General features: G+C 45.9%; 1 protein-coding gene across 3 annotated transcripts in view; it reads left to right on the top strand.

Moving 5' to 3' along the window:
* PPT2 (palmitoyl-protein thioesterase 2) overlaps positions 1–13,892 on the top strand; it is a 68,655-nt gene that overhangs the window by 38,786 nt on the left and 15,977 nt on the right. For all 3 annotated transcript variants that reach the window (XM_068250285.1, XM_068250286.1, XM_068250287.1), the window contains exons 4-5: positions 5,268–5,363; positions 13,455–13,562. In XM_068250285.1, coding sequence (XP_068106386.1) covers positions 5,268–5,363; positions 13,455–13,562 — 204 coding nt within the window. The remainder of the gene's footprint in view (positions 1–5,267; positions 5,364–13,454; positions 13,563–13,892) is intronic.

Genomic DNA, 13,892 nt, shown 5'->3' with positions numbered 1-13,892 from the left:
GGAGAAATGTATCAACTCGGCTGCTTCCTGTGTTTCCGCAAGCCTACCACCTGCCTACCGACAGTCTAGTTAGGGAAATCTGCACTTCTATCGCAACTGGCAACATTTTTATGAATGAGCAGCCAGAAGTCTAAAATACCGAAAGCGGTGTTTTCCCGCATGGATTTACTTTACCGACCACCCTTTTATGAATGATAGCCATTGTGGGAAATAACAGCTGTTTACAGCTGCCAAAAAAAGCAAGCAGCATCTCCTTCCACTGACATCACCTGCCAGCAGTAAAAATGTCACCAGGTGACCAGGTGATAAATGTCAGAATGTAAATCAGGGAAAGGAACTCCAGTGAAAATATTGTAATAAAAAAGTGCTTCATTTTTACAATAATTATGTATACATGATTTAGTCAGTGTTTGCCCATTGTAAAATCTTTCCTCTCCCTGATTGCATTGTGGGAAATAACATCTTTTTCCAACTGCCATGCAAGCAGCATCTCCCTCTGTGCATAGAACTCTCAGTAAGGGCTGGTTCAGACGGACGTTCAGAGGCGCCGCGTTCGTTGACGTTGCGGCGGCGATGCGTTCGGGTTTTCAGCAGCGTTGCGTTCGGATGCGGTTTTTCTTCCCCTAGGGGGACATTACCCGTCGCGGTTAACCGCCCCTGGAAGCTACATGAACGCCAGGGAAAATCGGGACCCGAACGCTGCGTTCGTGTCGACGCGCGTGAAAGCTTGGTACAAACGCTCCCATTCACTTGAATGGGAGCGTTTAACACCAAGCCCCGAACGCTAGCGGTAAACGCTCCGCAAGCGTCCGTCTGAACCCGCCCTTACGAACATTCCGTACATATCACCTGGCAGCACTAAACATGTCACCACCAGTGATAAATGTTAGAATGTAAATCAGGGAGAGTAAATATTTTACAATGGCCAAACACTGACTAATAACCTATTAATAAACAATAAGCAATGTTCATTATGTTATTTTCACTACAGTTCCTCTTTGAGGCAGAGGGAAGTAAGGGGTTTGCAGAAGTATTTGTTTTTTATCTGCTTTAGGGTTATCACAAAAGAGCTGCAGCTCCCAGAAGGCTGTGAGGTGCTGAAGCTGCTGCCCTGTGTTGCTATTCAGTGAATGATCACAGAGTCACTGCACATTCCTTCTGCGTGATTGGCCAGCTGTGACAGTGTGGCATCGTGACAGACTGAAGGCCTATTTTCCCTCTCCTCTCACATGGACTCTATTAACCCTTATCAATGGCTCCTTGTTTATGAATTACTGTGTCCTCTATCTCTCTGTCTCTCCTGACCTGATGATATAACGTGCGTCATCCCATCCTGCGGGATCCTTGTCATTCCTATGTGTGAGTCACATGACCCAGCACATGGTGCTGCCTCTGACACGTGCGGACACGTAAACAGCTGCGCCTCACTATCTCCAGCATCTGTCTGTAAGGCCGCTATGACTTATTCATGGGGCTGGGAGGAATGCCATTACTGGATCAGTGGGTCGAAGAAGCATTTGCCTTGTAACGGTTATGCTGGCTCAGTAATATCGTTATTTATCTTTGCTGAGCATGTGTTTGCAGATAGCTAATACTGCACGGTTATTAAGAGTATATTTCATACAGGCTTTGGGTGCTAAGCACTGCACACAATCATTGCACAGCTCTACACTGTCCCAGATTCAATGCCAGGCCTGAATGCTATCTGCATGGAGAATGTATGTTTCCTTCTTATGCTTAACCATTTAAAGGAATCTGGAGTGAAAATAAAACTTATGAAATAATGAATTGTATGTGTAGCACAGCTAAGAAATAAAACCGTAGCACACATGAGTCTCATATTGTTTCCAGTACAGGAAGAGTTAAGAAACTTCAGTTGTTATCTATGCAAAACAGCTTCTCTGAGCTCTGCAATGTTATAAAGTTGTGGACAACACTGTCTTTTGAAACTCTTATCTCAACTGTCTCTCATTGTTTCTTTGTTTACGGTTTTCCTTCAGAGAAAAAGTTCAAAGGGTCAGTAGCCTGCTCTGTGAAATCATTTAAAATGCTGAGTGTATTGTGGAAACTGCAATTAGAGTAGATAGCTCACTCGCCCTGCCATCTCTGACAACAGAGCTGTGTGAGTCGGTCAGGAGCAGATTTCATTGGCTCCTGACCCCGTCTATCAATGTGAGCAACTCCCATTTGCTTACATTGATAGACACAGTCAGCATCCAATGAAAGCAGATCCTAACCAGCTCACACAGCTCTGCTGTCATAGAGGCGGTTGAGTGGGTGGCCCGTGGTTCCCGGCGTGGACGGTGGGTATGTGCGGCGATTCGATGGTATTGTACGGTTGCTGGTACCAGCGGTCTCTGGTCCTTAATGGGGCAGAGACTGCTGGTACTTAAGTGGTTAAAGGGAACACTAATTATAGGTCAAGCAGATGCAACAAAAAGTATTTATTTTATTAACTGTAACTGGCTATTAGATTTCAGCCTTGCCACAAGGAAAAGAGTATTATGTCTTTTTCGTAGGACTTGAGATGCACTTTAACTACCCCCATATACACCCCATCCACTGGAGATACCAGGCAGCAGAGGTGTCAAGGTTTGCATTAACCGTCTAGAAAAGAGTATGTTGTGTGCCAACCGGATACACTTGTGAAATCCAACACCAGTGATTGCCTGCCAGGACACGTCATTCTGCCCGGCCTCTGATAAATCTGTACATTTGTTCGCTGATAGTCATACTCACAGTGATCATTTCACAGATGGCAAGATAATACTGAGAACATATAACACTGCAGTGAATTGCTACTGAAGTGGCCAACCATCACCAAGAGGATTCCCTGATCTGTCACTAGGGTAGGGATGGTCACTTCATTAGTCCATCTCCAATTTGCACATCATTTGCATCAACTCATAATGAACTGACCATTTGTAACCAGCAACAACTTTTTTTTGTGCCACCATGTCTCTGCCGCTGAGCAACACAAACGGTCAATGAACAATTGTTTTAGGCAATTAAAATGTACATCGCTTTAAAGTGGATACGAACTCAGAACTTTGTGTCTACTCTATAAGATAAGCAACAGCATAATAACCTTTAAAGGGGAACTGAAGTGAGAGTGATATTGTCGCTACCATATTTATCTACTTTTAAACAATACCAGTTGCCTGGCAGTTCTGCTGATCTATTTGGCTATAATAGTGTCTGAACCACACCAGAAACAAGCATGCAGATAATCTTGTCAGATCTGACAATAATGTCAGAAACACCTGATCTGCTGCATGCTTGTTCAGGGGCTATGGCTAAAAGTACTAGAGGCAGAGGATCAGCAGGACAGCTAGGCAACTGGTATTGCTTAAAAGTAAATAAATATGGCAGCCTCCATATCCCTCTCACTTCAGTTGCCCTTTAAAGAAAAACATTTATTTGTTACAGCTGATACACATCTTGCAATAAATCTGCAGGGTGTCTACTTCCTGCTTTAATGGAAGCAGGCATATTGTTAAGATCCTGTGCTTTCCAATTAGCCTCTTTGCCGTGGCAGTTAGCTGACACAGCTGAGGGATCAAATTACAATTTGTGCTTAGTCGCAGATGAGGGGGAATTAGACAGGCTAAAAAATACATACAGGGTGCAGTTCTCTCTGTTTTCCTTCTGTCCTGTGCAAGAATTCAGGTCCACTTTAAACTGACAGCACTGAGTAATGAGGTGACGTCTGATTGGCTCCCCACCAGCGTATATATGTGCTGGTATTCAGAGCAAAAGATCAGACAGTACATGTTTTGAGCAGAGCCTTTCCTCAGGGCTAAGGAAGGACTCCGCCTGAAACATGTGGTGTCTGCAATCATTTGCTCTGGATGCAAGCATGTTGCTGAAGCCCTTTGTGTGCTGTGTACTCATTCCTATATTGGTTGTAGATTGGCTCGAGTGGCTTACCTGTGGACACACAGCACTGGCTGACTGTGGTTCTCGTCACACCTGAGGTGGGGTTATGTGTTTTATTTCTTTAGCTATGAAGGGGTTAAAGTGAACCAGTGACGAAGCATCCTCATGTATTTTACCATATATAGATCAGTGGGAACATTAGAGAAAACACCTACCCTGCTCTCTGTTTCATTCTTCATTGCTCAGCCTGCTTGTTAGCAGCCCTGATAAAATCCCCGACTGAGCATTCAGTCTGGCGTTGCTATAATGACTCAGCTTTAATGATTCCTGAGCAGAGCCAGCAGGGGGCAGGCTTGGGCTTGAAAAGACATCACAGAAGACAGACTCAGCTGTAATGATTCCTGGGGAAAGCCAGACTGAATGCTCAGTTGGGGATTTTATCAGGGCTGATAAGAAGCAGGCTGAGCAGTGCAGAATGAAACAGAAAGCAGGGTACGTGTTTTCTCTAATGTTCCCACTGATATATATGGTAAAATATATGAGGGTGTTTCGTCTCTGGTTCCCTTTAAGGTGCACATCAATTGACTTGACGACCTTCCGATTCAATAATTATCGAATTGGTGCCCCCAAGTGCATTGCCCAATCAATTTTGGGCCAAACTTGTCAGTTGGACATGCTGCAAGATGTCGGGCCATCGTGGTTGATCGGGTGCTCGGCGGTAACTGCGAGCGATATCGGGGCGAGCGATGAAATCCCCAACCCTGTCCCCCCCCTAAAGTTCCATGTGCCACCCCAGTGCCTGAGTCACCTGATCAAAGCTATCACATGTTCCTCCATGAGTTCCGCACACTACAAAGCTGAGGTAGCGGGCATTAAAGAGGAACTCCAGTGAAAATAATGTAATTAAAAAAGTGCTTCATTTTTATAATAATTATGTATAAATGATTTAGTCAGTGTTTTTCCATTGTAAAATCTTTCCTCTCCCTGATTTACATGCTGACATTTTTACTGCTGGCAGGTGATGTCAGTGGAAGGAGATGCTGCTGCTTGTTTTTTTGGCAGTTGGAAACGGCTGTAAAAAGCTGTTATTTCCCACAGTGCAACAACGTTCCAGTGTAATGTCAGCACCATTGTCCTGACATCACACTGTGGGAGGGGTTTCATCATAATATCAGCCATACAGAGCCCCCCTGATGATCTGTTTGAGAAAAGGAATAGATTTATCATGGGAAAGGGGGTATCAGCTACTGATTGGGATGAAGTTTAATTCTTGGTTACGGTTTCTCTTTAATGCTTCCATGCTATTCCTTAGAGACTAGCACTGAATTTTGCATTATTTTTAAACCCGCGGAATGCTTTGAAATGCTGTGTGTTCTCTGTCTGTACAGGAGGATTGATCTGCCGGGGTCTTCTGGAGACCATCCCTGACCACAATGTGGACACCTTCATTTCTCTCTCTTCCCCACTCATGGGACAATATGGAGGTGAGACTTAATCTTCTAAACATTCTTGCTACTTTTTCCATATATCTAAACAGGCGTTCAACATGTTTACACCCCTTCCCCATGCGTAATGTTGAATGGGCAGTACGGAAACTAAGAGGTTAATATTTCAGGGAAAATGAGTCTTTTTCTCACTAACGCCAAGAGAGCCAAATTCTTGGCACAGACTTCCTGTGCTCATGTATACCAGTTAGATTACCTGAGCTGACATGTGGCCTGATGAGATACTGTAGACATGTGCATGCACAGTGCCCTGCATACAGATAACTAGCCTGTTTTCCTGTTTCTCTTTTTCTGCCTGAAAGAGTTAAAGGACCACTATTGCGAAAAAGTAACATTTAAAATACATGTAAACACATACAAATAAGAGGTACATTTCTTTCAGAGTAAAATGAGCCATACATTACTTCTCTCCTATGTTGTTGTCACTTACAGCAGGTAGTAGAAATCTGACAGAACCGACAGGTTTTGGGCTAGTCCACCTCTTCATGGGGGATCTCAGCATGGCCTTTAATCTTTACAAAGACACTGCCTGAAAAAGGATTTATACACTGATGCTGGCCAGCCTTCCTGCTCACTTCGCACTTTTTTGACAGTTGGAAGGACTAACTGTCATTCGCTAAGTGCTTTTGAAAATAGAGAAAACCCTTGGAAACCCCCATGAGAAGATGGGCTAGTCCAAAACCTGTCGGTTCTGTCAAATTCCAATTACCTACTGTAGGCGACAGCAGCATGGGAGAAAAGTAATTTATGGCTCATTTTACTCTGGAAAAAACGTACTTCTTATTTGTATATGTTTACATATATTTTAATTTTACAGTTTTCGCGATAGTGGTCCTTTAAGGTGGCCACACATCAGTAGACTTGGCGGCTGATATCGGTATCGCCGAGCACATGCCCGATCGACAATTCAACCAGGTTTGTGCCAAAATTGATCGCATGTATCGATCAGACATGCTGGGAAATCTCAGACAGACGTGCTCGACCGGATGTGCGGTGGTGATGCTGTGCAATAACCACGAATGACTAACGTGGCGGAAACCCCCGGCCACTCCCCCAAATGTAGATATAACCCCACCCCCGCTTCTCTTGTTCCTGTACATTAACACTTTACCTGCCGCTGCCTCCTGGGTGGAGACAGCTGTAGACACCGGACAGGTTAAGAATTAATGGGGGGGTACATCTACATTTGGGGAGACGCCGCCGGGGGTTTCCGTTTCGTTAGTCGTTCGCAATTGAGATCAAACAATTCAATCGATATCGGCCAAAAATTGATCAGGCATAGTTTGCGGCATCAATTTCTAGCAGATGCGGTCAGAATGATCTAATCTGATGGGTATAGCGATGGGAAAAATCGTCAATTGTATGGCCACCTTTAGAAGAAGAAGCTCTAAAAGATAAGCAACAGAGTGGTTTCTTCTTAGTTTCCTATAGCACAGAAAGGGTTAACCTTCTGTGCTTACATATTAGCACATAACTTAGCAGACAGGTGACAGCTCAAATTACTCTTGCTGAGAAGGAAGAATTAGGCAGGCCGTTCTCTTTAAACACACACAAGGTGGATTACTCTTTGTTTTCCATCGCCTGTGCAAGAGTTCAGGTCTGCTTTAAACAAGGATTAGAGAACCAACACACCACAAAGAAGAAAACCTATAGCAGACCTTGTAATGTATGAAACGCGTCATCTTTTGGTTGCTTACTTTATACAGATTTGTTTTAAATAATGTGTGTGAGACTAGCCTAGAGGTGTTCTGACAGTCAGGCCCAGTGCACACCAAAACCGCTAGCAGATCCGCAATACGCTACCGGTTTTGGGAGCTGATTTCAGAGCGATTCTAGGTATGTTTAGAGAGGTTTTCTGAACATACCTAGCGGTTTTGGGTGCGTTTTTGTGTAGCAGATTACACATATTGTTACAGCAAAAGCTGTTACTGAACAGCTACTGTAACAAAAATGCCTGGCAAACCGCTCTGAAGTAGCGTTTTTCAGAGCCGTTTGCGTTTTTCCTATACTTTACATTGAGGACGAAACGCTTCCGAAATCCGCAAACGCGCAGCAGGAGGCGCATTTGCGGCTTGGCAAAAAAACTCAAACCGCCGGTGTGCACCATCCCATTGCAATTCATTAGCCAAGCGTTTTTCCAGGCGGATGCGGCCGGCGGATCGCTCCAAAAACCGCTCGGTGTGCACTGGGCCTAACAGAGGCTCTCGCAGTCTGCAGACCTCTCCCTGACATTTTCTCTAGTTTTTATTATAAACCGTCTATAAATGTTTACAAGGGAACCTATTTACACAGAGAGGTTTTATGTTAGTAATCTGACACACACGCCTCACTGACACGCTGGAAGAAAATGTATCACTTACATTCTTGGCATTTCCCAACAAATAAACACTCACAGCAGCAATATCCAGAGCTGTGCAAAAGTGGCGGAACCAGGAAGCAATCTGATGATATCATCATGCAGCCATTCCAGCGGTACCTGAAATTCTAGCCTCTCTATTGACTGCAGGCCAACCCTACTCTATTCAGAAATGAGTTTCTCCCCAATGGTAATATAAACCTATTGTTAACAGAAATTCCCTAAGATAAGGTGCTAAAAATGGCACACATGTACAGTAGTTAAGAGATACAATAATAGAGGAACAGAAACTTATGCTGGGAATACACGGGTCGATCCGGCGGCCGATTAGCCGCCGGATCAACCCCAGCCGCGTCCCCGCTCGTCCGCGCAGATCGATTGCCGCTCGTCCCCACCGGCGCTTCCGTATCACCGCTCGATTCCCTGCCATTGTCCGCCGGTGGAGATTGAGCGGGCGGGAGTCGAGCGGCGTGATCGGGCCAGCTGAATATTATCAGCTGGCCGAATCAGCTGGTCGATACACGGTACAGAAACGTACCGTGTATCCCCAGCATTAGGTCTTAATTCACTAAGCTTTATCGAACACTTAATCGAACGTTTGATAATTTACTTCATGAGTAAAATCTAATTTTGAATTCACTAAGGTGTTATCGATTTATTGAATGTTTTATCGATAAAACATTCAATAAATCAATAACACCTTAGTGAATTCAAAACTAGATTTTACTCATGAGGTAAATTATCAAACGGTTGATAAAGTGTTCGATAAAGCTTAGTGAATTGAGGCCATTACTAATCAGAGATTCCAGTGGCCAACCCTCCAAGTTTATATAAAAGAAATAAACCAGATACTTAAGGAGAGGGAAGGCTCTGGGTCCTATAGATCCTCCCCTTTCCCCTCCCGGTGACCTTGTTGCAGCGACAGCTCCTCCGTTTGAATCCCTCGCCGCGGGGACTTAAGAAGTCTTTGGGAGCCAAGTCTTCCTGAAGACAGGTGGCTCCATACGGCGACTGCGCGAGAGAGGGGGCTCGCATGTGCACAGTATGGGGAAGCCTGTGTTTGGGCGCACTCGGGCTGCTGAAGACGTCTGAAGCCTCCTTCGAGGCAGACAGAGAGCGGAATTGACCAAAATGGTTGAATACTGCTACCAGGGAGTCAGCACTGAAACTGGGACCGAGAGAGGAACGAGAAAGCTCTATAGGGCCCATCGCCTTTCCTCTCCTTAGGTAAGTATCTGGATTATTGCATCTAGCGATTTTACAATCCGATCGACCATCCAATTCGATAATTTTATGGAATAGTATGAAAATTTATGCCACACACTTCAGCCCAATCTATAATTCGATAGATTTTGGCCAAAACCAGTGTCCTACTCACTGAACTCTGTTATGTTTGGCCACCATAAAACTTGTTCTTCCAAGAGGACAGGGACTTAATTTATGCCACATCTGTTACACTAGGAAATTACCGGGACTTTAGCCAAGCACCTGCCCAGACCCAGCATTACTGTCCCAGTGTTACTGTGTATGGACAGAGGCTGTGCAGAGCACTATTATTACCCCAGGTGTAGCGCTGCTGTCTCATCTGCTACTTAAAGAAGGACTCTCCGGGTATCAATATACACCTACGCTCACCCTCTGTAAAATGTATTCTTGTAATTTTGTACAGTGCAGATCTGAGCTTTTAGTGCAAGTCTGTAATATGTATACAGCAGGGGTCGAGTCCTGCGTGAACGACGTCCACTTACTTTTTTTGGAGAGTGGACGTCGTCCACCCTAGCACCCTGGAGGGGAGCAGCGCAGTGGAGAGGAGCATTGTGCCGCTAGTCTGGTCTAGTGAAGACCAGAGCAGCGGCACGCACAGCGTCAACTCGCCGAAACAGGAGGCGGTAAGTCCCCACCCACTGATGTCCGCTGCCAGCCACCGCCGTAATCGTTCTGGAGGGGAGAGCCAGGAAGAGGAGCTCCCCCTTTCCCTCACCTTGGAGCTCCTCTTCCTGGCTCTCCCCTCCAGAACAATTGCGGCGGTGGCTGGCAGCGGGCATCAGTGGGCGGGACTTACCTCCTCCTGTTCCGGCGAGTTGACTCTGTGCGTGCCGCTGCTCTGGTCTTCACTAGACCAGACTAGCAGCACGCACAGCGTCAACTCGCCGGAACGAGGAGGAGGTAAGTCCCGCTCACTGATGCCCGCCATGCCACATCCCTATGTCCCATGTCGAATACATTGATCGGACATGCTGGAAAAATCTTGGTTTAAGGCCTCTTGCTCACTACATGCGATTCCGATTTGCGGTTTTTTTTTTTAATCGGTACTGCATGCTGTGTTTTTTTGTGCGTTATTTCTAAACTTTAAACTTATTGTTGTGATAGCATCCAGGGAAAATTGGAATCGCAAATTGGATTTGCAGTGTGCAGGGGGCCTAAAGTGCTCAATCGGTTGCGGCGTTCGATATCGCAATGTATGCGATGGACCCTCGGCTGCTGCCCCACTGAGAGTAAAATGTTTGGTTCCCACTTGTGCCAGATGAGCCGGAGCAGATGGTGTAATGTCCGCTCCGATGGTCCGGCTGGAGCCCTGGGCAGATGTGTTACTCCTATAGGCTATATGGGGGAATGCATCCGCCTGTCTGGGATTATTGCTGACACCTCAGAAGTGCGGCGCGCTTACAGCAACTGATCTCGCGAATCCATTGCAGCGTGACAAGTGTGAACGGCTCCTGTTTATAAAATAAGAGCCGTTCACTGTTCATTTAGCAATGAGCAGAGAACGGACAGTTTTTTTTACAAAATGCGATCTTTCGTTGCAATTTTTACAATTGATTGTATAGAAAATTTGCCGTTTTATGAAGGCAATCGATAAGGAACGATTCTTTGGTCGATTGCTAAATAGGTTAAGATCGATCCGAAAGTTGGATTTTATGATCAAATTTGAAGAAAGAAACGTTCAGTAAATATGAACAATCAATAATTGCCTTTTGATTGGTTACGATCACATCAAAAAATCGCATTTAGTGAAAAATTGTACAGTTAATGAGCACCTTATGAAAGAAGCTAGATAAACTATGAAAATATATTATTACAGTACCTGGTTGGCAATCAAAACAAGGCCTTGTATAAAAAAAACCCTGACATGAGTTTCGGCCCACTTTAACCTCCTGAGCGGTATGGACGAGCTCAGCTCGTCCATCACCGCCGGAGGCTGCCGCTCAGGCCCTGCTGGGCCGATTTTCTTCAAATAAAAAGCAGCACACGCAGCCGGCACTTTGCCAGCCGCGTGTGCTGCCTGATCGCCGCCGCTCTGCGGCGATCCGCCGCGAGCAGCGGCGAAAGAGGGTCCCCCCAGCCGCCTGAGCCCAGCGTAGCCGGAACAAAAAGTTCCGGCCAGCGCTAAGGGCTGGATCGGAGGCGGCTGACGTCAGGACGTCGGCTGACGTCCATGACGTCACTCCGCTCGTCGCTATGGCGACGATCTAAGCAAAACAAGGAAGGCCGCTCATTGCGGCCTTCCTTGTTTATTCTGGGCGCCGGAGGCGATCGGAAGAACGCCTCCGGAGCGCCCTCTAGTGGGCTTTCATGCAGCCAACTTTCAGTTGGCTGCATGAAATAGTTTTTTTTTTAATTAAAAAAAAACCCTCCCGCAGCCTCCCTGGCGATCTCAATAGAACGCCGGGGAGGTTAAGGGAAACGGCCCACTTTCTAGGGAAAAGGAAGCCTGATGCCTACAGATGGTGCCATGTTGCCCCGCCTCCTCACTATCCCCGCCTCCTCACTCCCCTCCCCTTTGCCCATCATAACACTGCGTGGGGCTCAAATATCAAAACATTGCCCAGTAACACGGAAACGGTGGTCTGAACAGGAAGTGGCGGTTTGGATGTTACTTCTCAGTCAGTGTTTTAGGAATTCTGGACCTCACTGTGGTTAGTGTCAGCTTGTAAATCAGCTTCTCTTAGGGTGACCTAGTTCTGTATTCTGCTGTGTGGGCCGATCATTGTGCAACACAGAGGCTCTTTATCGCAACCAGTCTATTGTCCACGTGATCGTTGTACATCAGCAACGCGTTTCATTATTTCCTTATGTACCCTCTTGTGAAAGCTGTGTGCTTTCTAAGTTCCCCACAGTATAGGCAAGAGTATCTCCTGTACTATATGTGATGTATATATTTATGGACAGGAGAACTCTTTGTAGATGATTTTCAAGCATTGTACACTTCAAAGCGGACCTGAACTCAGAATTTCTTCTCTGCTCTAAAAGATAAGCAACAGCATAATAAAACTTTACAGAAAAAACATTTCTTTGTTACAGCTGATAGAAAACCTGCAATAAATCTGCAGTGTGTCTTCTTCCTGCTTTCATGGAAACAGACATGGGGTAACATCCTGTGTTTACAAATTAGCTGCTCTGCCAAGCACATCTGAGATTCCAGAGCTAAACTTTCAAAATACACACAAGGTGCATTTCTCTGTGCTTTCCTTCTGTCCTGTGCAAGAGTTCAGCTCCACTTTAAAGGGGAACTTCAACCTACGCAAACAGACTGTTTGTCTGACAGATTAGTTATGTTAATTTAAAATAGATAGGTAATATAATCTCTTATCCACCCTGTTTTAAAATAAAAAACAGGCAAATGTGATTTCATGAGGGCATCTATCTTTTTGGTTGAAAAGAGATAACGGAGCATGAAGACCCACTTCCAACTGTCCTGTGTGCTGATCACCCCTCCCAGCTGCGCGCACTAGGCTTCAAATCTCAAATTAAAAATTAAAAATAAAAAAATTTGCGCCAAAACAGCAGAAGGAGAACAACATCATCAGAAATCCCATCATGCTTTGCACAGCATCAGGGGAAAATGCCCGGGCAGTTTTGTTCTGTGCAGCTAAAAATGAGGCTTGGGTAAGAAAAACAAAGTTCTGATGCTGGGAAACTGTTAAAGAAACACCAAGCCTTTTCAGTGCTGTTGAGTAGATTTTAGTCTGGAGGTTCACTTTAAGGATTCATTTTAACAAGAGACTTTTTACTTACCTGGTGCTTCTTGCTGCCCCCTGTGGTCTGTCAGCTCCCCAATGTCCTCCCAGGCTGGTCTGTTGTGCTGCTGTCAGCCAAATTAGAGTCTGTGCCCCAGGAGCTACTGCCCAATGCGCTGTCCAGGCCGCGCACCTCCTCAATAGCACTCCTGAGGCCGGGAGCATTCTACACATGTGTAGTTCGTTGTTTCCCCTGATCGCTAGATGGTACTGCAGTAGTAGATGGATGAATGGCAGACATGCTAATACTGTAATTCCAAATTGCATGCAAATTGTATGCAGCCTTGAATGTTCATCAAATGTAATTACTGCCGAATGTGGTCTAATACCAAGATGCATAAGCTTTGCATGCGAGATGGAATCATTGGCATTTCACTGACCATCTCAGTCTAGTGTGTGAATGAGACTTCAGCATTCTGCATCCCAGGTCTGTTTATCTTTGCCAGGATTGGTCCCTTTAACCCTTGCCTGCTGCTGCATTTGAGCTACTGCATTGATGACTCATCAGTGTGCTGCTGCTCTGCACAGTCCAGTCAGTACGGCCTGACATGTCTGTATTACTGGGAGTGCCCTGCAGAAGAGACAGGCCTGGCTGCTCCATGTATTCCTGCCCAGGGTGCCTTGGTAAGCCAGGCTGGTACATATGCATGTTTATAGGTATCCTGTGTATTAATATTCTCTTTCTTATTCCCTCAGACACGGATTACCTGCGGTATCTGTTCCCCACCTACATGAAAGCCAATCTGTACAGATTCTGTTACACCCAGATTGGGCAGACGTGGTCCATCTGCAATTTCTGGAATGGTAAGGTGGGGCAGAGTGCCAGGGGCATGATGGGAGGTGGGGGTGTATTAAAGAAAACCTGTACTGAAAAAAAGTTCCCCTGGGGGGTACTCACCTCAGTAGGGGGAAGCCTCTGGACCCTATCGAGGCTACTCCCGTCCTCCTGTGTCCCACGGCGGTCTCGCTGCAGCCACCGGAACGCACAGGCGACAATTGTCGGGCTGTGCAATATTTACCTTTTCTGGCTCCAGCGGGGGCGCTGTTGCGGCTCTTCCCATGGAGATAGGCGAAAATAGCTGATCTCCGTTGGGTCCACTCTACTGCGCAGGTGCAGGCGACTTGTGTCTGTGC

The sequence above is a fragment of the Hyperolius riggenbachi genome, chromosome 8 (genome assembly GCF_040937935.1).
Source record: "Hyperolius riggenbachi isolate aHypRig1 chromosome 8, aHypRig1.pri, whole genome shotgun sequence".
Lineage (NCBI taxonomy): Eukaryota > Metazoa > Chordata > Amphibia > Anura > Hyperoliidae > Hyperolius > Hyperolius riggenbachi.
This window is presented reverse-complemented; position numbering and strand designations above follow the sequence as displayed.